This window comes from Anopheles bellator, chromosome 2, assembly GCF_943735745.2.
Source record: "Anopheles bellator chromosome 2, idAnoBellAS_SP24_06.2, whole genome shotgun sequence".
NCBI lineage: Eukaryota > Metazoa > Arthropoda > Insecta > Diptera > Culicidae > Anopheles > Anopheles bellator.
In genome coordinates, this window is record NC_071286.1 from 77748177 (window position 1) to 77775597 (window position 27421).

Genomic DNA, 27421 nt, shown 5'->3' on the forward strand with positions numbered 1-27421 from the left:
ATGGAAGAGCGTCCGCTGCCCGCCAGCACCACACTGGCCGCGGGTGAAATCGAAAGTGATCCGAAGGAAGCGCCCAACTCGCGCTCACCGTCGCCGCTTCCGCATGGTCAGAAGCAACCGAAAAAAGTGTCCTTTTCCGATGAGCTCCCACAATCGCTTCCGTCCGGTGGCGTGGGTGAGAAAAAGGGCCCCAGTGAAAGTGAAAGTGGTGGCCGACCCGTCGAAGAGAACCCGTTCGTGTTTGTCCTGCGCCAGAACAACAGCTACCTGGACCATCTGCACGGTTCCGCGGGCGGTTCTGATTCGGTTCGGGGAGGCCCACCACGGCGCGCATCGATCCACTCGAACGAAAGTGAAACCATGTCCAGTAGCACCGGCGGTAGTGGTGGAAGCACGCCACCGATTGCTGTGGCGGAGAAACCCAGTGACCCAAAACCGTTCGATCCGATCGCGGCCGGACTCGTTAACGGGCTGGGCGGAAGCGTCGAGCCTTCGGCAGGGCAGACCGAGCCACGGAAGCCATCCGTCAGCGCCATGGAGCTCGAGGTGCGCCGTGACAAGCGCCGCTGGCTGATGATCTCCGAGCTGAGCGCGATCCTCGGCGAGGACAAGCACTCGGTCGATGGATTTAAGCGCATCTTCAGAGAGCAGGTGAGTCGAAGCCAGGCCGTTTGCGCAATCGATCCCATCGATCGCGCCCGTTATTAACGTGGTCCGCCGTCCTGTGTACGTTGTGTCCGGGGTTGGTGTGCGTGCTGCAAAGAAGATGACCCCCGATGACATGACAAGTTTGCGATGCGCTTGCGCTGCACCCGACCCCTTGACCGCGGCCCGAACAATGTGTAAGTGCAAGTGCAGTGTGATGCATCGTTCGCAATTATGAGGCCGACGCCGATGATGATCATGATGATGATGATGCATCTGGACGCTCAGCGCCTCGGTTGGCCTTCTGCCTGCGAACTCCGGCAAGCGAACGTCGATAAAAGAATTGGCAACATTCCACCCTGAAGTCTCTCCGTCGAGGCGTCGAGTCGAGGGCAATGTTGTGTTGCGATCTTTACCGGGGGGGGCCTCCGGCGCTGGTCGTGTGGCGTGATGAATATTTTCATTATTGAAGTGATTCACTCAATGATTCGATAATGCCCCACGGAGATGCCACGAGGGCCCGTGGCCGGTTCGCAGTGCGTTGCGTGCCCCATTGTGGTGAAGTCCTTTCCAGCGGTGTGCATTCCGTTTGCATGAATTGGCATGCAAATGGCCGTTCGCGCCGATGCACGAGAGATGATGCGTGCCGATTCGTTGCACTCGATGCACCGCCGGCGGTCGTGCTTTCATCGGCCGTTCGAACAGCTGACCTTCTCGTGCTACTGCATCCGAACCAGCAGCCAAACCGTTGCTTTTCTAACGCTGCTGAGGCCCCCGACTTGAACGGTGATTTAATGCCGGCCAGCTGGCCACATTCAGAGGCAATTAAAGTGGAGAAGCGCATCGGCGAGAGCAGCGAGCGTTCCCGGCGTTCGGTACGCAATTTATTTTATGGTACGCTATGTTCATAAATTTAGCACCTTCGGGCGAGGAATGGGTCTTCTTTTATGATAGGTGATCGTAAATGTGCATGTTAGCGACAAACGGGAGCGTATTTTCCCCTGGGACCGTAGAGACCATCGTAGCGCAACAGATGGTCAATTACCCGTGGCTGCAAACTCTTAATGAGCTTTCGCAAGGCTGATTGAAACTCATTTATATAATGGTTTGGTTTAAAGGATTTGCCTTTTTGTGCTTAATAAATTGCAATTGAATAATAAATTATTTAGGAGGAGAAATTTTAAAACGCATTTCTGTAAAAGAATCCCGAAGGTAATTCTTCCGCCAAATGATTCTTCCACCGGGTGTCGACAGCCTGTGTCACCACCGTACCCCGGCTAATGGCAAATAAATGGGCATATTAACGAGTGTTGCGTCCTTTTCCGAAATGCCGATTGCATTCTGGAGGAGCGACTCGTAAAAAAACGATTATTCAATCCTTGCGATGGCGCGAAACGTCCGACGGCGCCCCCAAAAACGCTCACCGTGGTCCCCGGGGCTGTGGTCCCGTCATTAATCTTTCCGTTCGCGGTTCCATTTCCATCGCACCGCCGAGGCCGATAATTTTCAGACCAAAGATCGCGTCCGCAAGAAAACTCTTAACACAAAAATGGACAAAAATGTGCCAAGAATTATACGCACCAATAAGCAGCACCGGGGAAGCCAATAATTTACAAGCGAACGGCACCTTTGGTCCCTTCTGGGGTCCTCTGGTTTTCACAACGAATCCGTCACAACAAATGGGAAGACAGCGAAAAATTTCGAAAACTTTCCGCACCTTTCGCTACTCGGCGAAACATGACAAAAATGTTGCCACCCGATGACAAATTGACGCCTGCAACAAGGCTATCAGTTTCGCGAGCCGCCTTTTCTTGCTCTGGCTCGCCGCCGGCGGCGATGAGGGTCAGGAAAAAAGGAAAATTGGTTCCTCGTGGCCAGAGAAATTTTGTCATTTTAATTTGTCACAACCTTCAATTCCAGCCGTTGCTGGTCCGGCCGTCGTGCCTTTTACTGGCGACGGAAACAAACAAAACAGCGGCCACAGCAACCGCGACCAGCGAACGGTGGCGAACGATTCACCGCCGATGGGCGCCCCAAGGCGCGTTCCCGGGGCCATGGAAATAAAGCCATTGCCCAAATGTGGATGCCACGGAGGACGGACCAATTTGTCAATCATTGTCCTCGCGAATAAATGATCCGCGGGAGAGTTTTTGTGGTCGTTTTGGGCTTTCAATTAACGTATCGCATTAACGTGCCCCGGGGTTGGACCGGCCGACAACAATGTCGACTGTAAGCCGATACGGGATATAAAATAATAAAATTAGCAACACTGTTTCCACTACTACATTGTGATCGGCAAAGTAAAAGTGAACGAAATACGCCAAGCCGACGCGTTTTCCGTAGACGATCGAAACGGATCGCGAAACGTCGATCCTTACAAGAGCGATTGTGTCCGAAGTGGAAACCCTCGACTAAGCAAACAAACAATAGTCTCGGGAATGGAACGCTCGGTTCGTGCCGCCTCAAGTAGGATGCGAGCCGGGGCAGGTTCCCAAAAGGGGTTCAGCGTGCAATAAATTCGCTCGCTCGACATTGGCTCATGCTCATGGTTGGGCCACATTACGGAGCGATAGCCATATCTAACAACCAATCTAGTTCATACAAGCGCGCATTGCTCGGTTCCTTGCCTCAAGTCTAGCCCCACACAACGAGTCTTCCTGCGTCGCGTCCGGCACACGATATGCTGGGGCCCTCGACAGGGAATCAATAAATCATTCCTTCTGCCAAAGCTCTTCCCTGTTTCGCATGCTCAGACCGTCGGTTAGTGGACCGGGCAGTCTGCTCCAAAAAACGGCTTCAAATGGGCAACAATGATCCACCATCTTGGCCGCCAACAGCCCGCAGTCGGGGCCGCCGACCGAACGTGCTCCCATTCAGACGACGGGCGCTCCAGTTTGCTTGCCCACGATCGCGAGCATGGACCGTTGTCGACGTCCGGCTTTTCTCCATATTTATATATTTGGTCTAATTGAGCATAAACAACATCATAAATAATAAAACGGTTCAATGGACCGGACCATTAAAATATATTACATTTCAACAAATTAAGCAATGCAACGGCGGGGCCAGAGTGCGTGCTGTGCGAACGTAGGACCGATCGGTGCCCTTCGCGGGGTGCCCGTGGGCAGACCTTTTGGGGGAATCACGCGGAGAATCCAGTCATCAGGCTCCACGCACTGGCTCCCCGGGTGCTCCGCAGCTCATCGACACATCACCGAATGCCGGCGAAGCATATTTTGAGCCCGGCGCACCGCTCATTCTTTGCGTTGCCCCGCCTCGGGACAGCTCTTCCGTTGGCGCGCCGTTACAGAACCGCCGACACTTGATCATGTTTCCTCGCGCGACGGAGCAGCGGAGAAAGGCCTGGGACGCCGCCAGCCGTCGTCAGTTTAGATGAATGGAAAAAGTTCGCCGATGACATGCGGCGGCCGTGGTGGCGGTGGCTGTGGCGGCTGAGGACCGTCTGGAGATTAAATAACCTTTTTTCCCCCACAACACACAGCGGCGGCGGAGCGAACGAGAAGCGGTTCTGAGAAGAAAAGCGAGCGAATGGCGGCAAGATGGGCGACATGTTGAGTCGCCCCCAGCATAAGTTATTACCATGCGATGAAACGTACACGCGACCGGACGCAATTTTCGTGATGTTTTACAGGAGGTTAACAATAATTCATACACCGCAACCTGTCGCCAGCGTTCTGCCGTGGCCCGGTGGAACCAGTTTGTCAACCGAGCGAGCCGAGGTGTAACTTTCCAGCACATTTACGCGCACGATGCAAAGTATTATGAAAATGGAAGAAAGCTACCTGGTTCCTTTATGAACCACTCGCTCGTAAACATCGCACACCTTTTGCCGGGGTTCCGTTCGTTCGGGGCCATCCATTTCCATGTGGGTTTATCGGCTTATCGGCTACCGATTTCAGGCGTATTTCAACCGATTAGCTAGAACCACACTCAGCCGTGTTGTGTTTATGAATCCATAAAGTACAAGCTCCAATCGTCCGAAAGCTCTTTCGTGCTTTCGATCGATCCGATCGGCTTAAAATAAATCGTCACCATCCATTTTATGCACGAAAGCACCGATGCTTGGGAAGCGATCTGCAAAAAAAAAAATGATGTGACAATAACGGACGGAACGTTTTATGATGCGACCCAGTGGAGTGGCTCCCATGGCCACGGCCGACAAACTGAAACCATCGAACCATCGTCGGGTGACGTTGTTGACTTTCGGTCAAAATAATTTTTAACCCGCGCCAGATGTTCACGTTTTTGGAACACGATCGTAACTCGCGTTTGCTTCATTCTCCGGCGGAACATAAAACACATCTGAAGAGGCAAAAAAGGATAACCGACCAGTGGCCGGGTTTTATGGCAAACTGCTAATGGCGGCTCAATTCGGTGGAATAGGTGGTCGATCGGCACGAAACGAAATAATTTATCTCTCAGGTGTTTCATAAATTTTTAAGTCTCTCACCATTATATGGATATAAATTTGGTCGTGTGCATCAATTCTAGCTTTGTGTTCTGTTTTCGTTGCGTTTTCGTTTTCTTTTCGTTTTCATTTACTTTGCACCGGGCATCGGGCATTTTAAAAAATATGTTTAAATGTTAAAAAATGATATGTTTTTCTTATGACCCAACGCATAATTGTCACGCAACAACATTTCGCTCTTCGGAAGCCGCTGCGATGTTGCATGAACCACCGATCGGGCTCCACGCAACATGTTTCGTGAATGCTGAAAACGGCATCTCCCTGACTCGCTTTCCACTCGGCGCACAGCCAGGGAAAAGTGGACTTGTCACTTGTTTGTTTGATTTTCATAACAGATGAAGTCAACCGCGTGTGCGAAGTTATGGCCGAACATGTGGCCTCACGTTGGTCTGCAAAGTGTTTGTCGAGCAACTTTTCAAAACAACCAGCCAGAGGCCAAATCGCGCCGGTGGCGATCAGGGGCGTCAGATGTATGCGTCTATCTGATATAAATTTAATTAGTTTTCTTCCCACTACGCAGCCCCTTTTTGGTGTTTCAGGGCCAAGTGAGGAATTCAAACGGGTTGTGGGGTCGAAATGAGGGAAAGGAGTGAGAATTAATGAAGCAAAAATGTTCGAATCGGTCCAATCGTGCTGGGTGAGATAAATAATAACGAAAATGTGTTGTTCACATTAAATATGCCGCATTCCGTGAGCATAATCAATAAAGCGCACCGGGCCGAGATGCCCTGTCCGGGTACAGGTGTCCGTGGAGGTTCTTTGCGCCCCAACCAACCAAAGCGCGATCGCGGCACGATAACACCGACAACGATCTCGAATCGAAAATACGGGACGATAGTGTGAGCGCAATTTTTGCGTCTAATTTACGGGCCCGAAATGCAAATTTTCTTGCGCTTTCTCGTAATTGGCTCCTGATGGCGATGCCGGCCCTGCCAGCGGCCAGCGTAAACAGCGTGAGTGCCGCCATGATTACGACAGGACGAGGTCGCTTGAAGGTGACATAAACTCGACGAATCTGTATGCAAACTATGCGCCGAAGTAGCTTTTAGAGACAGCGATTCGTGCGCGCGGCAAGAAAAAGGCGGCGAAAAAAAAACTGCGACTGAACTCGAATCGATTCACCTTACGATCTTACGAGGGTGCCCGCTACACAATCGCGGGTCCCCTTTCGCGGGTGAAGCACTGCGCCACCTCACCGGAGTATGGTGTCCTCGAGCAGTATGCTTCTCGGTGTCTCTCTCTCTCTCTATCACCACTTGGTGCCGCGCTTGTGTTTCACCATCGGAGATTGCCAGCACCGATCGGCATCAAACACAACACTCACTCACAGCGCCCCCGGGTCGCACCTTCCGATAGACCCATTGCGAGGCGTAATTTATTCGAGAGTTAATAAGCTGCGACTAATAATCGATAAAAATCGCCAATCGATAATATCCGCGGCGAGGGGCGGCTGCGGGCGGGCTGGGGGTTGGCCGGCATCGGCCCCGGAGAAAAGTGGAATCTTGCACTTGAGTCGGTGGACGGGGACCATTCAGACCTAATAATAGCCAAGGGGCTCTCGTAGCGTCTCTTTCGCTCTCACATCAACTCGATCGGACTATCGGACGAAATCACATGCTGCCTTACCCCCCCGGAGCCGATCGAAATCTCCTGAGTGGGACAATGGCAGCCCGAGGGAAACACCTAACGCTAGACACGTCTCGAACGTCTCCGGTCTTGGCCGCGAGGGAAAAAAGATATTGAGTGCAAGATAAACTTATTGAATTTATTGGTTGCCCCAGCATAAGGGGACCCCAGAATGGGCCACCCCTCCCCGGGGCAGCCACCTTTCCACCCCGCGGGGGGGCAACCTGTTGCCGTGCGGCGGGAAGTGATAGAGGGATGCAGAAGAAAAACAAAACTTTTGTTGGTTTGGCCGTGAGCCGCTCGAAAGCACTTCATTTCCTGATTATGCTGCTGCCGTTGGAAGTGTTTTACGGTTAAAATATGCACGGGGCTATTGACCTTGTTGACTTTCGGGGGTTCTTTCAACGGGGCCGTACTTCTCGCGAGGGGCAGCTAAATCCTAACCCCCAAATGGCATTTCAGTGGTTTGCCCCTCAATGTTACCACTTACTTGAGCACTTGTACCGTGGAGTGGCGTTTAGCCGATGGCTGTTTGGGAGGTTCTGCCACGTCGGGGACGTTCAGTTCCTGGCCCCGTTCGCTTTAAATCCAATTTGCATTTAAATTGATTTCTCACATATTCAGATCAAGCGTTCGTAGCAAACTCAAAACGGGATTAAAACTAAAGCCATAAATACAATTCTCTGGGACCCTATAAGAGCACATGAAAGGCCTCCAAGCGAACAAAACATGACGGAGTACGTGCGGAGCCACGAACAGTTATCACTTCATTGAAGAAATTATTTGCCGTGCTCTTTGACCGAAACCGAAACCGTGATCCTGACAAATACATCGCACGTTGCACAACCCAAATACCGGCCACAGGTGCCGCACGCAATTTATCAAGATTTGTCTGGAAAAGCAAACACTCACGGGCAGCGGCCTCGGTGGGCGCAAATATTTGACCGTTCCGTGAACGAGCCGGGTGGACAAAATAGAAAGCGAAAGCCCGTCGGATTCCAGCAGGTTCGTAACGGCGGCCCACTTTGCAAATCATGAGCTGGATTTGATTATAACGTTTCCTCGTTTTTTTTTCAAAAGCCCATGGTGGCCGGCCAGAAGCTCAACACGGTAGTAACGTGTTTGTTTACTACACTTTTATGTTGACACTCCGAACTCGGCTGATGGTTCAGCAAACGATCAGCATGATTTGCGATCACTAATGAAGCCTACATTCTTCGCACTGGCCGAAGTTGGGTCAGAAAATCACCGGTCACCCAGAGTGGCCAATGGAACCGGGTTGACTGTAAATTTCCAATTAGTTTAACACAACCACGGGAAACACTCAACCGAGTTGGCTTTTGGTTGGTTTTTCTGAGGGTTCGTCGCTTTCGCCATCGCACGACATTATAGTGCCTTTCATTCGGCACTCTTGGGAAGTTATCACCAAATCTGTAAATACCTTTAGCAGAGACCCCTGTCGCGTGCAAGTTTGTAGATCGTGGGGCCATGAGAACCAGCGGAACAGAAAAAAATGTTATCGATCACGCCAAGACAACCTGCTCGAGTTTTGCCGTCCGGACGGCATATTTTGCCGCCTATCTCGAATCATTTCTCACAACTAGTTAATTAACAAATGTAAAGTATTTCGCTCGTGATGGCGGCAATGGGAGACGGAAACTCGTTTTTTTAGGTGCGCCAGGAATGAAGGAGCTCTTTTCGTGTGGCTCCCGGCACATCCTGTCGGAGCGATCACGTTGGTACCAGTTGCTGTAGGAGATTGAAAAATCCACGCAAAAGTCCTCCCAAACCGGTGAGATCGACAGTACCGCCAAGCGTCCGGACTCCGTTAGCCCAGCCGTCGACGAAAGAGTGGACCTGTCAAAAAGGAATGCCATGAAACGGAGAATAAACACGAAGGACAGGTTTCATCAGATACGCCGTTTCGCCGTCCATCCGGCGGTAGGATATCTAGTGCAGGTGGCAGATCAGCCCCCGGGAGGACGGGAGCACCTAATGCGACAGTAAAAGCTAAGCTTTACTGTCAACCGGCCGTGTGTTTGTTGTTTTCCAAATTCTCTTCTCCAGGGCCAGGGCCAGGGCCCCGGCCCTGCGACCTATCACCATTTCTAATCATCAGACAGTGGGGTACCGTTATGTGTTGACTCGCGATTGGCATTGTCGTTTAGCATCGGAGTTTAGATTGAAGTTTCATCCCACGCGAGATTTCACGCGCCTAACGAAGGTCGTGACAAGTGAGATCAATTATGTGTGATTTAATGGTCCATTACATTCGACGCCCGGGGCGCACCGAAATGCATCCTCACTAAGCCTTCCTGTGACTGCGATGGCGAACGCGTGTGCCTTTAAATGTCAAAATCGTTACACGACGGGCCCCACGTGCAGAACCATAACGCTGGGCGGATTGTTTAGGGTGTGGGCCTTCGCTTGCCGCAGCCGTCGGCACCAGTCACGTGCTCCTGCGCCCGGGAAGGCAATGAGCCACCGGGAACTGTTGAATGAATGTATGAAATTTGTTTGCAAGTGTTTTGAAGTGTGCTGTCTGTTCGGTTGTCGAATAAGCGAAAGCCAACCATTAGACACTTAACCGGACCCGAAGGGTCTGTCCACGGTTGACCGGGTTCCGAGATACCCCGTTGGCGATATACATAATGCATAATGCCGATCACGGCCACACGGCGGTGCAAAAATGCCGACGCCGATCTCCGAGGGGCCCCGTACGTGCCAGGCCCTGCTAATGTGTGGTGGGTTTTCGCATCGACCCAGCATTCTCAACGGTTCGGTTCGCAACCCTGAATCGGCCCGCGCACCGGTCCGGGGCCGTACCGGATGAGTCCGCTATCGTCCGGGCCGCCCGGCCGCCTGCCATCCGGTTTCGCGAGGCGAAAGGCATCTGCGAGAAAAATCTACGATCCGATCGCGCCTAATTAGTGTCAACCCGTAACCGTCAAGCTAATGAAATGGTAAACTGACATTCCCGACATTCGCAGGCCACGGCGGCGGCGGAAGGCCCACGGTATCGGTAAATTTGAAAGGGGCTGTCCTGGCCGGCTGGTGGCAAAGGTTATGCTGCTGCGGACGGCGATGTGCACCGGCGCTGCTGCTGCAGCCGTACATTTTGTCCGCTTTGTCTTCGGCGCGAATCGGCGGACAATCTGCTGAAAATCTATAAATCTTCCACCAAACGGCGGCTCTCATCATGTTGTTCAAAGCTTTTCGCTTGGTTTCGGTTTCATGTTTCGCTTGATGAGCTTTGCGATTGCTCGTAAATTTGGTAGCGGCCACGGATTTTGGTGTGTTTTTAATGCTACAACATTCAAGCGGGATTTTTTATTCGCTCTGAAGTGGCGTGGTTTCATTTTTGCTGGTAGTTTGAATAAATAAGCTAAACAGTGAATTCGAATTTTCACAGTTTATGATCGGTCGATGCAGCGTAAATCATAAGGATTAATCAAACAAGCAAGTTCAAAACATTTTAATATCAGAGCTTAAAATAAAACGTATCAAATGTCAAAAAAAAAATTTCAGCACCACCAATTGTAACTTATACAAGAGAAGCCAATGCAGTGCCCGCTGGCGTACTCGATAATTTGCGTTAATTAAGAACCAAATAAACAGCTCGACAATCTTCGACAGCCCATCCCTGCAGCGGCATATCGGATCGAACCCAGAAAGGTTCCCAGTCATTCCTTATCGTTACACTTCTGCCACCAGCAACCGAGCGTGGCCAGGCGGAAGCATTGCGCCACTGTGGGAACGGCGAAAACCACAAGCCGAATGGTGCGATTTTTGTGTCTTGTTCCGTTGATAAGGCCGCCCGTTATTTGCCCACGTTCCTCTTTGCGCCCGAATTCCCCGTGCACATGCTTTTTTATGGTTCGCTAGCAGAAAGTACAAGTCGCGAACACACAAATTTAATTACCTGTTTGAAGGTACTTTTATTGTACGTCCCGTACCCAACGCCGATCGGTCCTTTGCATTGGACAACAGCAAAAAAAAATGGAAAGGGACTTATACAAAGCAACAGGGACCGAAAGGACACGCGGACACCCAGAGACGGAAAAAACCCATCACTAAAGTTCGCGGTTTTGATGGCTTTTTCTGCGCCTTTCTGACTAAATGGTTCACTTTCTTCGTGTGCAGAATGCTCGTACGACCGATCCGGAGGGTAAGCGATTTCGGACCACCGACGACGACGACGACGACGGCGTAATTGCCACCTAAAGAATGGCCTCACGGGGTCCATTCGAAGGCTCGGCGCAAGTTTGTGGGTGGCCGCCACGGACACGTCGGATCGGCTTCGCCGTGTTCGACAACCGAGAGAGAGAGAGCGAGCTTTTGAAACATTGAAGGGCATCGGGAAATCGGCTGGCTGGGACGAAACTGGGTAACATAAAATTGTCGGCCACGAAACTGTCGGTGCGTCGCAAAATTGAACCCATTAATGGCCGATTTGCATGGCATCGCATTGCCGGGCGCTGGGTTCACGCTTCGTGGCGTTGCTTGGAGTCACTGTCAGTCGTTAATCGATCGCCGATCGGTGGATGGGAAAAAGTTTTCGAAACATAATTTCAAATTACCTTTCCGAATTTCAATTTCAAACCCTGAGGTGCGACGTTCGAAATGAATAACGCTTGATCATCTTTCCATGCTGTCAACCGTTGTTGGCCACGAAGGGGAGTTTAAATAAACATCGTGAGGATTGGCTCATGAAAAGTCCCGTCTCTCTTTTGGTGTCAGTGGTTCTGAAGTTGCCTTTCTTGTTGCTTGCACCGACGGCGTAAGCTGGCAGGCCGTAGTTAACCTTGCTACCGGCCAGCTTCCTTACGCCTGCTCGTTAAACGCTTGTCCTTTGGTTCAACTGTCAGTGCGAGCGATTTCGGACGCCCATCGCCTCGCTTATTACTGCACGCTTACTTTTCCGCCCTAAACGCCCCATTTAGTGGCCCGCCGGCGTACCTTGGCCACACGTCAGCGTTTCGCAAAACTCTTCCCGAGCAAAACTCTTCACACGCGCGCGGCCTGCACGAGCCGTGCACGCCCAAATGAGGCAGAAAATTAGTTCAAGTCTTCTTTCACCCGTGCGCAGGCCCGGACCGCTCGGACCGCGCGTTTCGTTTCGGCTTTTCGTCGCCCAAGATTAAGAGGTTCAATCAACGCTTCCTTTTAAGGTAGCGCCACTGCTTGCGCATAAACCAATTCCGAAGGCCCCGCTCCGTGGCCCCGGCTGTCACAGATGGCCGTCAGCCCGCGAGGGGTTTTCCGTCTCCGGGCACGCGGAACGCCCGGTGTCTGGCCCGGGATGTTTGACACTGGAACCAATTGATTGGAGAGCCTCAATATCAACTTCATCATCTAATTTTGCCCAGCTACTTGTGCGGACAGCTGAAGTTGCGCTTATTTTGCGGGTCTCGAGGGGGAAAGCAGAGTTCTCTCCTGGCCTGACCATTGTTCGTGCCATTTGCATCCAATTTGCCGTTCCACCGAACGGGGAGCCTTCCTTTGGGGAGGCAGATTTTTGCAACGATTGCAAAACGAAACCCGCCCTTCTATGTTCCTGCTCGAGGGACCCATATGCTACAATCGAAACGCGACGCGACCGACGGGGCAAGGTCTCGCGAAATTGGACGCGAGTCGATAGAGATGTCGGTGCACCGGTGCCGTTAGGGGCACCATTTTCGAAACCCGACCAACAAACTGGGCCAACTTCGGTCGAAGTGCTCTTGCCTTGGCCCTAAGAGAGCCGGTAATTGGCGAAAAGGGACTCGTCGAAGGTCCGACCGAATTATCTACGACCGGGATCGGATATTCAAATCCGTTGCCCGTTCGTTGCGGGCAACGCGCATGTAAACCGAGAGCACTTGCATCCGTCACTCGAGGGGTCAATCGATCAAACGCGGGCGAAAAATCGAACGACGATTTACATTCCGCTTGCCGTGGGGCTTACTGAAAACACAAAACCTCTGCGAGGCAAATACTTGACACAGAGTCCTTCAAGAATTCCACAGGTTCTACCGATGTCCTCGCGGATTGGTGCATTTAAAAGGTTGTTTTTTTCGAAGCCACCGAACCAACTTGGCAGGCATTTGGTTGTGAAATGGGACGGAAAATGGTGGCAGAACGTTCGACAGCCCGAGATCCGGAACCGATATAATCAAGCCACTTTATTTATTACGGTTTTGTTTGGGGCTCGTGCAAGGAATGGACGGACGAAGCTTGCGTGACATTGGCTGGCGACAGTCGGACAGACAGACAGACAGACAGACAGAAAAGCGATTATAAGCCAGCGGAAACCAACGGTAATCCATCTTGGCGTACGGTTAGCGAATTACTACCCCATTCGTGACCGGCACCTACTTTCTTGTCCAGGCTCACGGAAGTAACCGAAAACGAAAAGAGACCTCGTGGCCAGCCGTATGCCCGATCGGGCGATCGGCATTCGGTAGGTTCGGAACAAGGGTTCGAACCAGATCCTGTGAGAAGCTCAATTTATGCGTTAAACAAAAGGGGCACCGAATGAAAACACGGCAAGCGTGCGACCGAGCAGCGGCCGCAGAGTAAAACAAGTAATTTTACGACTCGCGTACTCATGATTTAATGATTATTGGATTTCAGTTGACTTCCTTTCGAGACGCTGGCGGCTGGATGCGCCATCATTTCAATCGTTCCGTCCAGTCCCGCGGGGCGGATACCGCCGAGAACCACGATGGGCGCTCGTTCGATGCCGTCGCTCTGAAACATTTCCCAGACCTTAAGCAGCTACCAATTGCGTGTAGTTGAGTTTATATTTTCACCGAAACGCAGCGTGGATCCGATGCTTAAATCATTCTCTTTTGAACCAAAATTAAGTTAATTTGCTGTTCTTGGTGTTCCGTGCTGTTTGTGTTTCCTGGCAAACAGAACAAATCATCGGCCCAAATCCAATTAACTGCTTGTCTTGCGGTTTTTTCTTTGTTCGAAACAACGATCGACGCTCGTAAACACATCTTTGTATCTCTCTGCGCACTGGGCAGTGTCCCTAGGCACCATAAATAGTTGATTTATGAAATGGATCGTTGTGAAACACATTAAAGTTGCGAATAAAAGACTTTATCTGTTCGGGCAAGAATATTCACTTGACAGCTCAAACGGCCCATCAATGGCTGTCTGGTGGCTGTTCCATGGCACGGCAAAACACCCGAACCGGTCTAACCACTAATGTGACCCCCTATTGCAGGTGGCGTAATTTATTCTTTAAATTCAATACTTTTGGCACCCCCCGAGAAAGACGTAGGCAGATTCTCGATAAACTCGAGTGATGTGTTAATTCGAGAAGATTGGAATGTTCGTTCGATCGATCTGGGGCTCATTCGTTTTACTTTACTTCGAAAGATCAAAGTATCGATCACAGTTTGCTGATAACATTATTTACCACATTACATGGCGTTCATTATTGATTGAATTGTCACTATATTGTGATCGCTGAAAAATGCAAATTTATCAAATAAAGTCTAACCCTAATATCTTCCATCAGTCTAATATGCGTACGATCGCCTTTTATGTTAAGCTCATCGGACATGACGTTCAACATTATGATCCATTATCACGCGATCGAATTCATTTCCCTACCGATCTTATGAACCGACCTTTCTCCGATCCCGGTCTTCGCGGGCCGCTTTCTTGCGCCGCTCTGAGCACCGCTGAAATCATTACAAAGTCACCTGTCGGGAGGAAAAATTATTCCGGTACCAGTTTTCGCGTCGCGCCGTCCTACGGTCGGTCTTGGGGTTGGGTGTGGTTGCCGCGTCCCGGTTTCGTAGAGGGAAAAAGTTTCGTGTTCCCCACGGGCAACCGGACCACATACCTTATATGGGGTTCGTTGCTTATCGTGGCGCACGGATTGTTCGTCTCGTTGACCGACGATGCGGCTTCCAGTCGCCAGGGAATCTTTTGATGCCGCGCGCGGACGCTTGGCCGATGATGACCTGCCAAGGATCCGGAGACCAGCGGAACACCGTGTCTGCGCGTCGTACTTAATTTATCACCGAAACCAAAAAAAAAATATATATACATGGTGCACTAAAAAAGGTGCGAAAATTAGCACTTGTTCGTTACGCTCCGACCTCCGACGGCTACCACAGACCCTGTGTCTGTGGATGATCTGCGCCGGCCCGCTTTTGCGATGGCTCACTGGTCGAGCTGAATGGATTGAGCCTTGAAGGACGAGAGAAATGGCGGGAAAAACTTGAATCTCGTGAAAATCCCAAACCCGCGGACCCGCGATTGATGTGCTAATGTTTTTTTTTTCGTGTCTTCATCTTTTGCACCTTCTTTTCTCACCGACCCGTGGCTCGAGAAATTTATTGCCCGATCGATTCTTCTTTGCCCAGCCATTACAAAACGGTTCCCATTCGAGGGAAACAATGCGTAAAATTGTGTATTCGCGCAAAAACAGCGATTTATTGCAAGATTGTTAATATTTTACTCCCATTTTAGTGCCCTCCGGTTTATGGTCTGGCAGGTAGAAACTGTTTGCAGCGGAAGACAAATATTTCCTTCTGATCGTCTACTTATCAGCTGAATTTGGAAATGATGCCCAAAAGTAGCCTGTAGCAGCTACCGGTGTTGGCATTGAATCCCCAACGTTTATATAAGATTCACATAGGGACCTACGTCCGGCGTCTGCCATTTTCTTGACACAAAACGGTATGAAGCAGTAAAATTTCTATAAGCTGAACTGATTTTATTTTGTGTCGCGCGTAGACAGAAATAAACCTGATGCTCATTGCGCTCTAGCATCTTGCCGCTATCCCTATCGAAGTGTGATAAAAAATGTCCATAAAACGTTGTAATCAGCGTTTAATTAGCGTTTTATTTCAATCGATCGTCATAATGAAACAATTAATTGCAGATTACCGGTGGCTCGAACACGCTCCGCTACGAGATCGAGTTGAAGATGTTTTCTTTTTCTAGTTAATAACATAATGTGTGCGCACGGAACCGGGCTACGGATTGTTCAACACTCGAGGTTTGAACCGCAATTTGGTCTCATGCAGCAAAGGATGGTCGGAAAATATGTCGCCAGAGCGCGACAGACAGTAATTTGTTTCATTTCCGGTTGCAATTAAACTTTACAGGTGGGAGCTTCCTGTGTCTGAAACTGGAACCGGTTTAATGCTGGGCCAGTGTGTTAAAGGAAGTGTTCGTCACTCTTATTTATAGAAATATTACGACATGAACCAACGGGAAGGTTTCTAGAAAGACTTGTCAGAGATTTGCTATGTTCAGAAACGCCTAGGAGATGATACGACCTCACCAACACCAGATCATCACACTTTTCCAACCACAACCCCGAGGGCGAGTGCCGTTTTTGGAAGTTGAGGTCTTAATCGATTTCTTTTCACGCAGCGATCAAGCACTGCTCAGGGGAGCGCTTTATCTGCGCTTAAGCCCCATGAACCGACCTCGGGCGACCCCAACCCCAGATGCCAACTTTGTGACCCTATTTTGACAGTCCGAGCAAATGGTTGGGTTCGTCTCCGGTCTCCAATTGTATGACATTAAAAAGAGATTATTGATGCCCACAGGAAGACGAAATATTTATCGGCTGCCGCCGGGCACCGATGGAAGGCACCAAAAGTGGAGACTAATGGAGAACTTCGCCCCAAACAGAGTCGAAACGATGCGTGAACGTTTACGGCAAAATTGAAATATAAGCCATTTTCGGGTGGTTAAAGATAAATTAGCTTCGATTTCGACAGTTTACTGATTAATGGTGGAGCCGAACGGCGAAAGGAAGCAATCGGAACGGCCTCGAAAGCAATCCCTCGCCCAGCCTGCCAGCCGGGCCGAAAAAGGGGAAGAACCGGGGCGACCAAAATCCAAACCGAAACCTCCCCACAAGCGCACAAAATAAACAAAATTATACCACCGGATTTTTCGGTTCAAACAGCGGCACGATGGTTCCGTCGGGTTCGTCGAAGTGTCTGTCGCTCACTCACGGCCACTCCACGGCAGATGATTAATCGAGGCGAGGTTGGGGCCACGAGATCACTCCACGTGTTGGCGCTGTCTGGAATTAGTATTTCATGCTGCCGGCCGCCATCCGATGCATCGTATGCATTTTAGGAAATCAATTTTGTCCTTTTATGCCGCGCGTGTGCTCCGTGTGGCCGCAGCATAAATCGCCACTCCCATCGCCTAATGAGGCCCTACCGTTCGGCTGGCTTCGAATTGAAAATCTGTTAGTTTGCTATAAGGACGATCAAAGCACCTTAATTTCGACTGTTTTCCACCATATTTTTTATTTTTATTCGCTTACAAATCCGCGGTTCTGCAGTCCTTTTTTCTGTTATTGTATGCTAAACATGCAGCCCACCTTCGGCAGTGCCAAAAAAGGCATCAACTTGAACCAGTTTTTGGTGGCCTTTTTCTTCCGTCGGAGCCCCACATAGAGCTTTCAGCAAATGATCATTTTGATGTCGTTTTGAACGTTTCTCTCTGTGGCTCGCAAACTTCGATACAAATTGATCCACTTGTGCGGCTCGCGAAAGGGGATTAACCATCATTACGATCGCCAAGAAGGGGCGCCGCGGCCCGTGGCCCGCTGTCCGGCCGTCCATTAAGATTTGTAGCAAAAACCGATGCTCTGCTGCACCGGCAACCCGGTCCGAATCCGAGGCGGGCCAGGATTTACAAGAAAAACACATTTCGTCTACACATAAAATCACCAAACCGGGTAGGCATATCGTCCATTAAAACAGGAACCGGAGCGGTTACGGCGGCAGTTGGCACTTATTTCGTTTCGTGTCACGTGCCACACTGGCGAAGGTTTTGGGTGTAAAACCATCGCCTGGTTTGGTTGAACGTATTAAATTAAACGTATAAATAATGGAAAGAATAAATAATGGATTGCAAAATTGAACACTTCTTTTTCCCTCAGACTCCGGTCAGTTATCGTGTCCCGTTGGCGCTGTTCGTGGCGCCCAATAAATAATCAAACGTCATATCGCGGGCCTTGACCGACATTCTAGGGCCCGACGATCGCGAATCGTCAAGATCAAGGCCACCCTGATCCGGTCTATTTGCTCCGGGGGGGAACGTAGGAGTAGGACGTACGGTGGGTGCTGAAGGTCTGCCCGTGCCGTGCAATTAAAGGCTTCGGCCACAAACGCAAGGTGCCGCCACCGTGTCTGGGAAGTGTGCGCCTTGTACCACCAGTCGCGTCTACTTTGCCCCATAAACGCCGTCCCTTTTGCCATTTGGGGGCGTTAGTCACCTGTCGGTGAGTCACGTGCGGGTCACACGCGGCTCATAAACCGCAGTAACGATCGGGTCCGAGCCTCATTAGGCACCGATCGATGAAACGATCAAAAAGGCGAAATTAGTGCAACCTACGATCAGGGCAGAGATGCAATAAAAATTATTCAAATTAGAGTTATAGATCTTGGCCTGGCCTTGCGTATCGGCAACCTCCCACGACAAGCCGTCACAGGTGACACTCTGCTTCCTTCGCACCGCGATCGAACGCGATCGTGTGGCCCCCCCGGGGCTCGCCCCACCATCCGATTCGACCTTTACCAATCAGGGCGAGCGATTCGATCGGTCCAGTTCACCCCAGTTGCTGGCCAGTAGCTGGCCACCTGTTACTGTATCTCGCTCTGCGTGTGCGCTCACGCGACTCACGGAGGCGCCTTATGTAATAGTATACAATCGTGAGCCCATCCTGTGGCCCATTCGCTCTACCACCCCGCCACTAGACGCGGGCCACGTAACGTTCACCATTTTTTATTTGCCACACGAGCCGGTGCGGCAGGCGATAAAGTTGTGGCGATGAAGGCGACACTTCGATTCGTCGATCGGCGTGCTCGAGTGGAGTTATCCTCGGACAGAAGCTGGGCCGCACGCGAAATTATCGTTCCGACGCTCCGACCCGTGCTCGTGAATGTCAACCGGCGAACATTTAGCTCCACCCCGTCAGTGCAGGTCTCAAGGACTTTTTCGGAAACCCCTCACTTTCGCGCACGCATTGGGTGGTGATCGTTGGCCACCCCTTTCGGAGGTGGTTCTTGCGGCCGCGTTATCCTTGCTGCTGCGGGCCACCTGACGCTCTCGCCTAGAAGCTTCTATCGAGCGTTGCCTATAGCTATTAAACACTGCATTCGAACTGATCGCTGAAGAATATTTAATTCAAATATTAAACAAGTTCAAAGAAATATTATTCCAGTTTCGAAGGGAAGCATCAATTAAGGTTACGAAACGGAATCTACCTCGTAGCATATCAACGGCCATTCCGATTGATAAACCTTTATCTGGTGAAGCTATAAGCTCAGTGGTGCACAATCAATGCCCTGTCGAACGGTGATCACCGTAAACCGATTTCCATCGCCCTTTTATCTTTTCCAACTCGGAGCCCCCAACTCGGATAAGGCTGTCAGTTTTCGCTCCCTTTCGCTCCGTGGAAAAACCGTGCAAAAGATGCAGATAACGGGGCCGAGTTTATCGGGCGAACGGGCATCGCAAAGTGCTTCGATTTGTACATTCGTGCGACTGCCGCAAATTAAGCGCCCGCTAACGAATCACCGATCGGACATTGGAGATATGGGAAGCTGATTGGGACCTGGGCTGCGTTGAGGAGTAAATTTGAATTATATCCTCCGTCGACTCGATGGGCGATCGTTCTTATATGCGATCTCGATGCCAACGTGTACCACGATGTCTATGAACCGAAACTCACCGGGCCGGAGAAAGAGAACGGGCTAAACGTTCGCGGGGGGGCGTTCTACGTTGGGTTTTAGGGAGGGCCCGGGGTCCGTGCCGAACAGGTGCCACAGGTTTTGGGTGCCTTTGGCGTGGCCGTACAGTACCCTTCACTCTGCGCGGGCAACTCGGGCACCGGTCGCAGAGAACTGGTGCAACGAGTTTGTGCAATTAACAACACTCCGATTTCAATCTCGCTTTATTAGCAGAAGGGATACGCGGTGCGATCGGTTGCGTACCGCAAGTTTGGGAGCTGATAAGGGCCGGACTTTAGGTCCGCCGCTTAGCACCATTTCGGAACGAACTGGAAAGGAATGGCCGACGAGAAGTCGAATTTTGATGTGCCACAGGGAACGGAGGTTTCGCGAGGCAGTTTAAATTCTTGCAACCCTAAGTCTAAGTGAAGGCGAAAATTTCTCTATCCGCCACGGTTATCATTACTGGTCATCAATCATGGTGGCCGCATTTTTTTTTTGCAACAAATGGCAGCAACTTTTTAGCCAACTCTGCCCTCGATAGATCAAATTACAACCCCCCGGGCGGGGCATTAAATGGGGTGCTTCGCATACCCGGCCCCGTCCGAAGGCGGCCGCAGCTGGAGACGAGGCGTAATGCGTCTAGGCGCGTTGGTGCGATCAATTATGCCATTTTGTTGCACCCGAGGTGGTCGATTTATCAAACGAGCCCTCAATTAAATTGATTAGACAGCGGGAATATGTATGACCCCCGGACGAACGGACGGACTCCCGGACCCGGACAATGGGCCGGCCGGTGGCGGAGTGCATCCTCGCGGAGAGGCCACGGACCACCGCCCTAATCGTTCGTCATTATGTGTTTATCTGTTTGCATGTCAACGGGGTTCGCAACTTCGCGGCTCTTCGGCCCTGGACGAGGCTGGAAGCAACCCTCTGGGGGCCACCGGACGTGAGCTTCTCGCCGCGCACTAAGCAACTTCACGAACCAGTTCCACTACTTAAGAGGAGAGTGGAACCCTTCGGTCGCAGGGCTGCTGCAAGTGCCTGCGTAGCACACACCGAGCGAGACAGAGGCTGATTTGAATAAGAGCTCCATAATTGATATAAATTGACAACGAACAAAATCCCATTAAAGTTGCTGCTAGAGAAAGCTCCAGCGTGGCTCCAGGATTTTCTTTGCGTCAGGCATGAATTGGTCGGACACTGTAAGCCTATCGATCAGGGGTTTGTCCACCCGTTCAAACTATCTGGATGCCATATTTTTACAACGAAATGGAAGTTAAATTCAATTTAGTATACCCTTCTGAGCACCGAGCAAACTCCCGGCACCCAGCGAAAATTCCTTCCCATCAACCGGATCCCGGATGGACGGGAGCGCCTCGGGCGACGGGTCCCGTGCTGCCGTGGACCACTCGCACGCTAATGTAAAGTTAATTGAAAATCGTTGCCATCACTTCAGTTAATAGATGACGCATTTTGCTTCTTCCCTTGCGTTTCATCTCTGCACTCCACGCCTTTTGCACTTGAAGGCTTCCGTTTGGCCATTACTTTAGTTTTTATCGTAATCGCATCGGACCCGCCGGTAGGTCGCGGGAATCAACCGCTGCGGCTGCGTTGGCCGGACTTGCGTGGTGAAAAGTGTTCGCTGCCTCAGCACTCGACACTTGCAAAAACGTTATTTACGGGACCCGGTCCCGAGACCGAGCTAAAGCCCACCGGGCTGAGTGGATACTCGCTCCGGTCGGTGTGACAAATTCACGCACAACGTATCCCGTTTATCCCTGGCCCGGGGTCAAAGGGTTCCCCGGCGAGGGCAATTTGTTCAGTAGTGCGATAAATAAATGTGGCCCGAAAACGAAGTCGGTCGAAGCTCTGGAAGCTCACTCGGTTCCCCAAAAAGGGGGCAATAAAACAAGGCGCGATCGGGGATTCGATTAATGTTGGGCTCCGATGCTCACCATATAAAGGACCGCGCACTCGTGGCCGATAATGCGGCGCCTAAATGGCGCTCCGAAAGCTCCCGGAGCCCCCAAACTTGTCGTCGTCGGCACGGGAAATGGTGATTGGTCGTTAATTAATTAGCACGGAATTCGTATCATTTAATGGTGTGTGTAGTCTTTCGTACAGCCGGCCAGGTCGTGGCTGGGCCGGATAGTAAGGATTTAATGAGTTTTCGAAACCTTCGGCCCCGGCTCGGACCCGACACAGGCTGTGTGTCCTTTTCTGCCAGCCATTATTCATCGCGTGTAAGTTCCTCGTTCATGCCGTGTTGTGCTCCAGTTTTTTTTTTATCGAGGTTTGTCCACCAAACTGTATGCAAAATATTTAATTAAGGTCAAGGAAAAGCAGAGCGACCACGTATTTTTGCCCACGTACCGCAGTTCGCAGCCAAACGTTTATCCTTTATGTTACGAGAACACGCCACAAAGAGAATAGTGTTTGCTCCTTTGTGTAATTAGCCATCGTTTTGTTTTCCATAATCGCAAAAGAACACGACAGTATCTGAAAGAATTAGGAAATAGTAAAAAAGTAGGAACAGCAACGCGAAAACCCATTTCTAAGAGTTTTGCCTCCTGTGAGGTTTGAACTCACGACCGCTGGTTTACGAGACCAGCGCTCTACCACTGAGCTAAAGAGGCCACTTGCTTTCTCCGACGTTCGTTTGGGCTATCATCCCGCTCAAGGGTCTCAATCCATGGTCTTATCACTTCAACGGTGATAGGCCGTATAGCCGTTAGAAGGAACAAAGGCGCCCATTGACGGAGCATCTCTTTGATATTATTTTTTTATTGGACGCCGTTGCCGAAAGCTGTTCCAACATCGTTCCAATATACTGCTACGGCTGATACAGGTTGATCGTGTTTGGTTCTTCCGACACGAACCGCCTCGAAATCTGAATCTTTACGACCTTTCGCGTGTTTCAAATGTCACCTTAGGGATGGCGTGTTAGACGGCTTACGTGGGTCGCAACAATTGGTGGTTCTAACCAAGCATCGATTAGTTCTCGTCCTGTGCATACATTGCGTCATTGTTAATTCTCACACTGGACAGCAAGACTTTATGCGGATGAGAACCTGTCCGACTGCGTTGGAAAAACATAATGCCAATCAAAAGCCGCCTAAAGCCGCTGTTGTCACATCCATCACGCCCCGCGTGCGTGTCACGTCGGGAAGGAAATGAACTCGGATAAACGCCCATGAAGCCTTTGGCGTTCGCTTGTCACAAACTCGTTTGCGGCACATTTTAGAGTAATCATCACCAGCTCACAGTTGATTAACTCATTTCAGGCTCCGCTTTATAATCCACGGGTTCCCCCACGGGGATGGCACCACGTTCGAGGTTTCACGCCTGGAAGGGAGTTGGTGCTTTCAGTCCCTTCGGCAGGCTTTATAAGCTTCGGGGCAACCCATCACAACAACACGTCGATAGAGGATAAATCAGTGCAATGCTGAGCCGCAGAATAATTAACGCACCGCCCGACGGGCCCCAGATCGTCACATTCCGAGCCGCGCCGATCTACGAGACCCGCGCTTCGCTGGTCCCGTGGCTAGGCAATTAAATAAAGTTGTTAACATGGGCCGACGAATGTTGTCGCTGAATTACTGCGATTCCGTCGGCCAAAGGCGCGCGCGCCGATTCAACAAATCTCTTCGCGATGTGCGAATTGGCCCGTAACGGCCAGCCAAGGGGCCTCTAAGGACCGGGAAAGTGGAAAAGTTTGCGTGCGACCACGAAACGATCGCGCCGACCGGCTGCTCCATCCTTAGGTGCCCCACGGGATTTGCGAAGAAAAATGCGTTAATTAACCGCCGCCGTCTCGCACGACGACGATCGTCAGCCGCTGCCCTGCCAATATACTCTGTGATCTGCAAAGATAATTGAAGTTTGCTGCCCTGAACTACAGTAATCCACCGCGCCCAACGCGAGGCAGGTTCTTTATGGCGGTGACCAGTTTCGCGACCGAAGCGTGACTGAGCCGCTGAGCTCTTGCCCTTGCCCGGCTCGACGTCCGGCACGCTTGGCCGCTGGGGTGTTGGCCAAGCGAATTGCCATCCGTAAATGTTCTACCGTACTTGGGCAAAGTCCACCGCAGAGCTTCTGACGAGAGGCACCGTGTTTGGTGCTGGAACGCTCACTCATAACGTGTCCGACATCTTCATTATTTGACAAGCCGATTTGACGTTCTTCCTTTTTCAGACCTTCCTGCAAACCCTGTTCCGGCTCTTCGACATGGACAACGACAACTTCCTGGTGCAGGACAAATGGATCGAGCATCTCAAGGGTCGCCTAACGTAAGTAACCAGCGGCAGATCTACTTTCTTCCATTCAAAAAATGGTTGTTGAACCACAGGGCACCAGTTAACGTGAAATGAGCTCACGAGTCGCTACCGTTAACCCTGTTGCGCGCCGGATTCGATAATCAATTCCCACAAAATCCGAATCCCATGTTTGCCACTGCAAGAGGCGTACAAGTAAAAAAAGGGTGCAACAAAACCGATTATGAATTATCTGCCACCCAAAATCTTGAGTCTCTTCTCGGTGCGGTCGGGGCGGCTCTCGGGACCGGGACGATCGATTGGACCAATTTTTTTCCACCGACCTACCGACCGACCACAAACGAAAACGGATCGTTTCCTGCCACCCCACACCGCCGCTGGGGCCATTGTATAGATTAAATGTTATGATAATATATGTATACAACGCCGGTAACACGAGTAGTTTCACCCAATTGAATCCGGGCCGGTCTACCGGCCAGGAACTCGGTCGTGACACCCGGAGCCCGGAGAGTGCCGTGAGACGCATGTTTTCGTACGAGCAGGAAGAGAAGGTGGCGGCGGGGCCAGTGGAGAAATGAGGAACACAATCGGGTGCGAGTCAGCCAATTTGTCAGGCGTTTCCGACGGCACAGGACATTCGGACGGGGCCTCTCGCCTCTGCCAGGACTCGAGGCGTTTCACGATCACACGGGGAGGCCGCAGTTAAGTAATATTAAAATTAATACACGACATTTAACCCTCGGACCGCGCCAATGGCCGCCCGCCCGCCTTTGCGGTCAGCTCGAGGTCGGTCGGCTTTTTTTTTAGAACCGAATGCAGTCGGGCCGCCGTTCAGGGAGCTCCTTTCAAGCCGTTTCTTGGCCATTCCGTTTTTTCCGCTCCTTCTACGTGACTTTGTCCATGTTGCGGTGCTGTTGCGGTGCTGCTGCTGCGGTACGCTCCACACCCGGGGGCCATGTCCCGGCCGGGTGTGTGCCGTATGATTTATGATGATGCTTTCAGTTTCACGTTTAATTTGATCTCGAGGATTAATATTCTCCCACAACGCGTTCGGCCATTCGTTCCGTTCGATGTTGTATGCTCGATCGATATCGGTGCCTGCCCGGACCACGCCCGGAGCCCGCCGTAAGCGGTGTACGCCTCCGCCCTAGATGGGGCCGGATTCGAGTGCACAGCCGCAAAAGGGGTCTCCCGAAAGCTCGCTTTTTTAAACGAGATTAATACGGGTGACGGCGGACCCTGCCGGGCCGGGAAGATTTATCACCTGCGCCCGGGCGATTAGTGTGATTTTTTGGAGCCACCCGGCGACCCGGACAGCACAAGAAGCAACGTGCCCCGTGCTTGTCCTGCCCGAGTCTCGGCCCACCTTCTCGCTCAACGTTTAAGCTCACGCGGGCCAACCCTGAAAGGGGGCCACTATGGTTATTCAAGAAGCTGAAACAATTTACGCTGACAGACGGTCCGACCCCTCCGGGACCGAAGCCGAGCGTCGTCGTGGGTGTGGAAACCCCGCTCCGGGATGATAAATACGCCACAATTACAATCTATTGAAATGTCAATTTACTACCACGCGCCGTGCTAAATGTGGACCATTTACTCGCCCCGTGCGGAACACGAATCTTGGAACACGATAAACAATAAATTCAATCATTTGTTACGTGACCCGCAGCCGCTCCAACCATCCGGCGTTCCGAATCGATCCTCGTCACGCGGCTTACGTAAGGCAGGATGTGGGATGATGAGCAACGATCGCCGGAAAATCGACCGAAGGAATCAGTTAATCAGCCGAACAAATCAAACATTTTTACGGCCACCGGCCACCGGCATCCAGGTCACGGTTGCTGCAACGGCTGCCGGCATCAGGCGACCGAAATCAGATCGGTCGCGGATGTGCCGGACAACGCCGTAGCCCTCCGTCCATCGTATCGATCGTCTGCGATCGTACGATTCCGCGGTGTCTGATCGCAGGGCCGTGATAAGGCTGCGCGCACAGAAGCGCACTTGTCGCCGGACGTTCCTCCGGTGGTCCGCCTCGCTGCCTATCTGTACGAAAATCAGGCCCCGAGTAACGCAGAAGCGATCGCAGAGAGGGAGCGATCACCAGGGAGACGGAATGTACGTCCCTCCATAAATCCATCCCCCGATCGGTCGATCGATCGATCGGTTGGTCGCGCGGAACTGCGGGAACCCGTTAACGCCGTCGAGGGGTCGAGCAGCCGGTGGGGTTGTGGCAGTCGGCTGTCTTGTAACTGCCTCCGGACAAGACGTCCAGACGACACCTTCATGATGGAGCGGGTTCCCTCCGGCGGGAAACGCCACCCGTTCATGTCGTTGCTGACAACGCGTTTCTCGGAGCGTCGAACGGGACGACTTCCGAGATCGGCGTCCATCAGTGTCCTAGAGTCCCCCGCAGGGCCCTTGACCGGCCCCGGCCCTTTCGGGTGTTGATGAAGTAATAATAAATTCACAAAGACACCCTCCCGGTGCTCGTTGGACTTGCTGGATCCCGACGCACGGATAGATTAATCATCAACCAGAGCCCCAGCAGTGCCAGCAGGACCGACGGGGTCGCCCTCTGGTCGGTGGGCCACACACGCGCTCCTATTGAGCGGCGCGATCAATAGCAAAATGGCGGGCAGCATAGCATTGATCGATTGTCCGATCGAAGTCTCAAGCGGTGCGTGTCCTGAAGCGTGCGTCACACACGAAGCGTCGGGTGTTGATGGGGGCGATTGTGGCCAATGGGCCAACAAATCGACAATTCCTCCATTGTGCGTGATGTCCGTTACGCACCGATCGATGCTACAATGGCCGAGTGTGCTTCAAACGGTTCGGGACGTCGGGTGTTGATGTTGACCAGTTTTTGCCATTTCAATGTCCATCACAAATCTGTTTCATGTTTGTCCATTTAAGGGCTGTGGATAAATTCAACAGAAAGCGAGGCTGGCTGGCCAGCTTGAATCCGCCACCGGACAGCACATGGTCACTTGTATGCTTCATATTTTGCAGCCATCACGTCAACCGCCGGGCCGGGCCGGGCCGTTCTGAGTCGAAGTTTATGAATCCAAAAATCGCCGTTAATTAATGCACCCGGGGGCCGGCGGGCATCCCGGGGGCCACCGGTTGCGGGTTAATGCTTAATGTGCCTGTCTTAATGTATCTGCCCCGAAGCCGTCGACAGTGCGGTCCGGTTCTGGCTCCGGTATTGAGATGTTAATATATCCCGAACGGAGGTTGCCCGGCCCCGGTTGGCTGGCGTCGATCAAAGTCGATCACGATCCGTTTATCATATTCCCGAAATCGCCGGTAAAAGCATTGCCGAGTGCGCCACCCGTTCTTCGGGGCCACGGCCGCCACGGGGTAAAAATAAAACCTGCTCTAGAAACGAATATTTGAATCTCCGGACTGGCGGTGAATCTCGAGTTTCAATCTCGCCCGCGGCCGCGAAAGGCCACTCGCTCTCGCGCTCTCGGGAAGCCGAAGAAGCCATGGCCCTAAATTGAATTAAATTATTATAAAAATCCATTTACAGCTTCACGGTTTCCGGACCAAATATGGCAGAACTGGTCCAATCGCAGGCGGCAGCACGGGAGGTTTTTTCCCTCCTCCGGGAGGCTCACGGTGGGCGCAGAAAGTGTCGAGCCGCTGGGGACGAAGCTCACGACCACGCT

The 27421-nt window shown here is 51.6% G+C and overlaps 1 protein-coding gene and 1 non-coding gene across 2 annotated transcripts in view; one reads left to right on the forward strand and one right to left on the reverse strand.

Moving 5' to 3' along the window:
- Positions 1-27421, forward strand: part of LOC131208110 (NADPH oxidase 5) — a 45989-nt gene continuing 18568 nt past the window's right edge. Inside the window, exons 1-2 of the mRNA XM_058200759.1 lie at positions 1-651; positions 23671-23765. Of these exons, the coding sequence (XP_058056742.1) occupies positions 1-651; positions 23671-23765 (746 nt within the window). The remainder of the gene's footprint in view (positions 652-23670; positions 23766-27421) is intronic.
- On the reverse strand, positions 22041-22112 carry Trnat-cgu (transfer RNA threonine (anticodon CGU)). Its single transcript has one exon. It is a non-coding gene; the product is annotated as a tRNA-Thr (tRNA).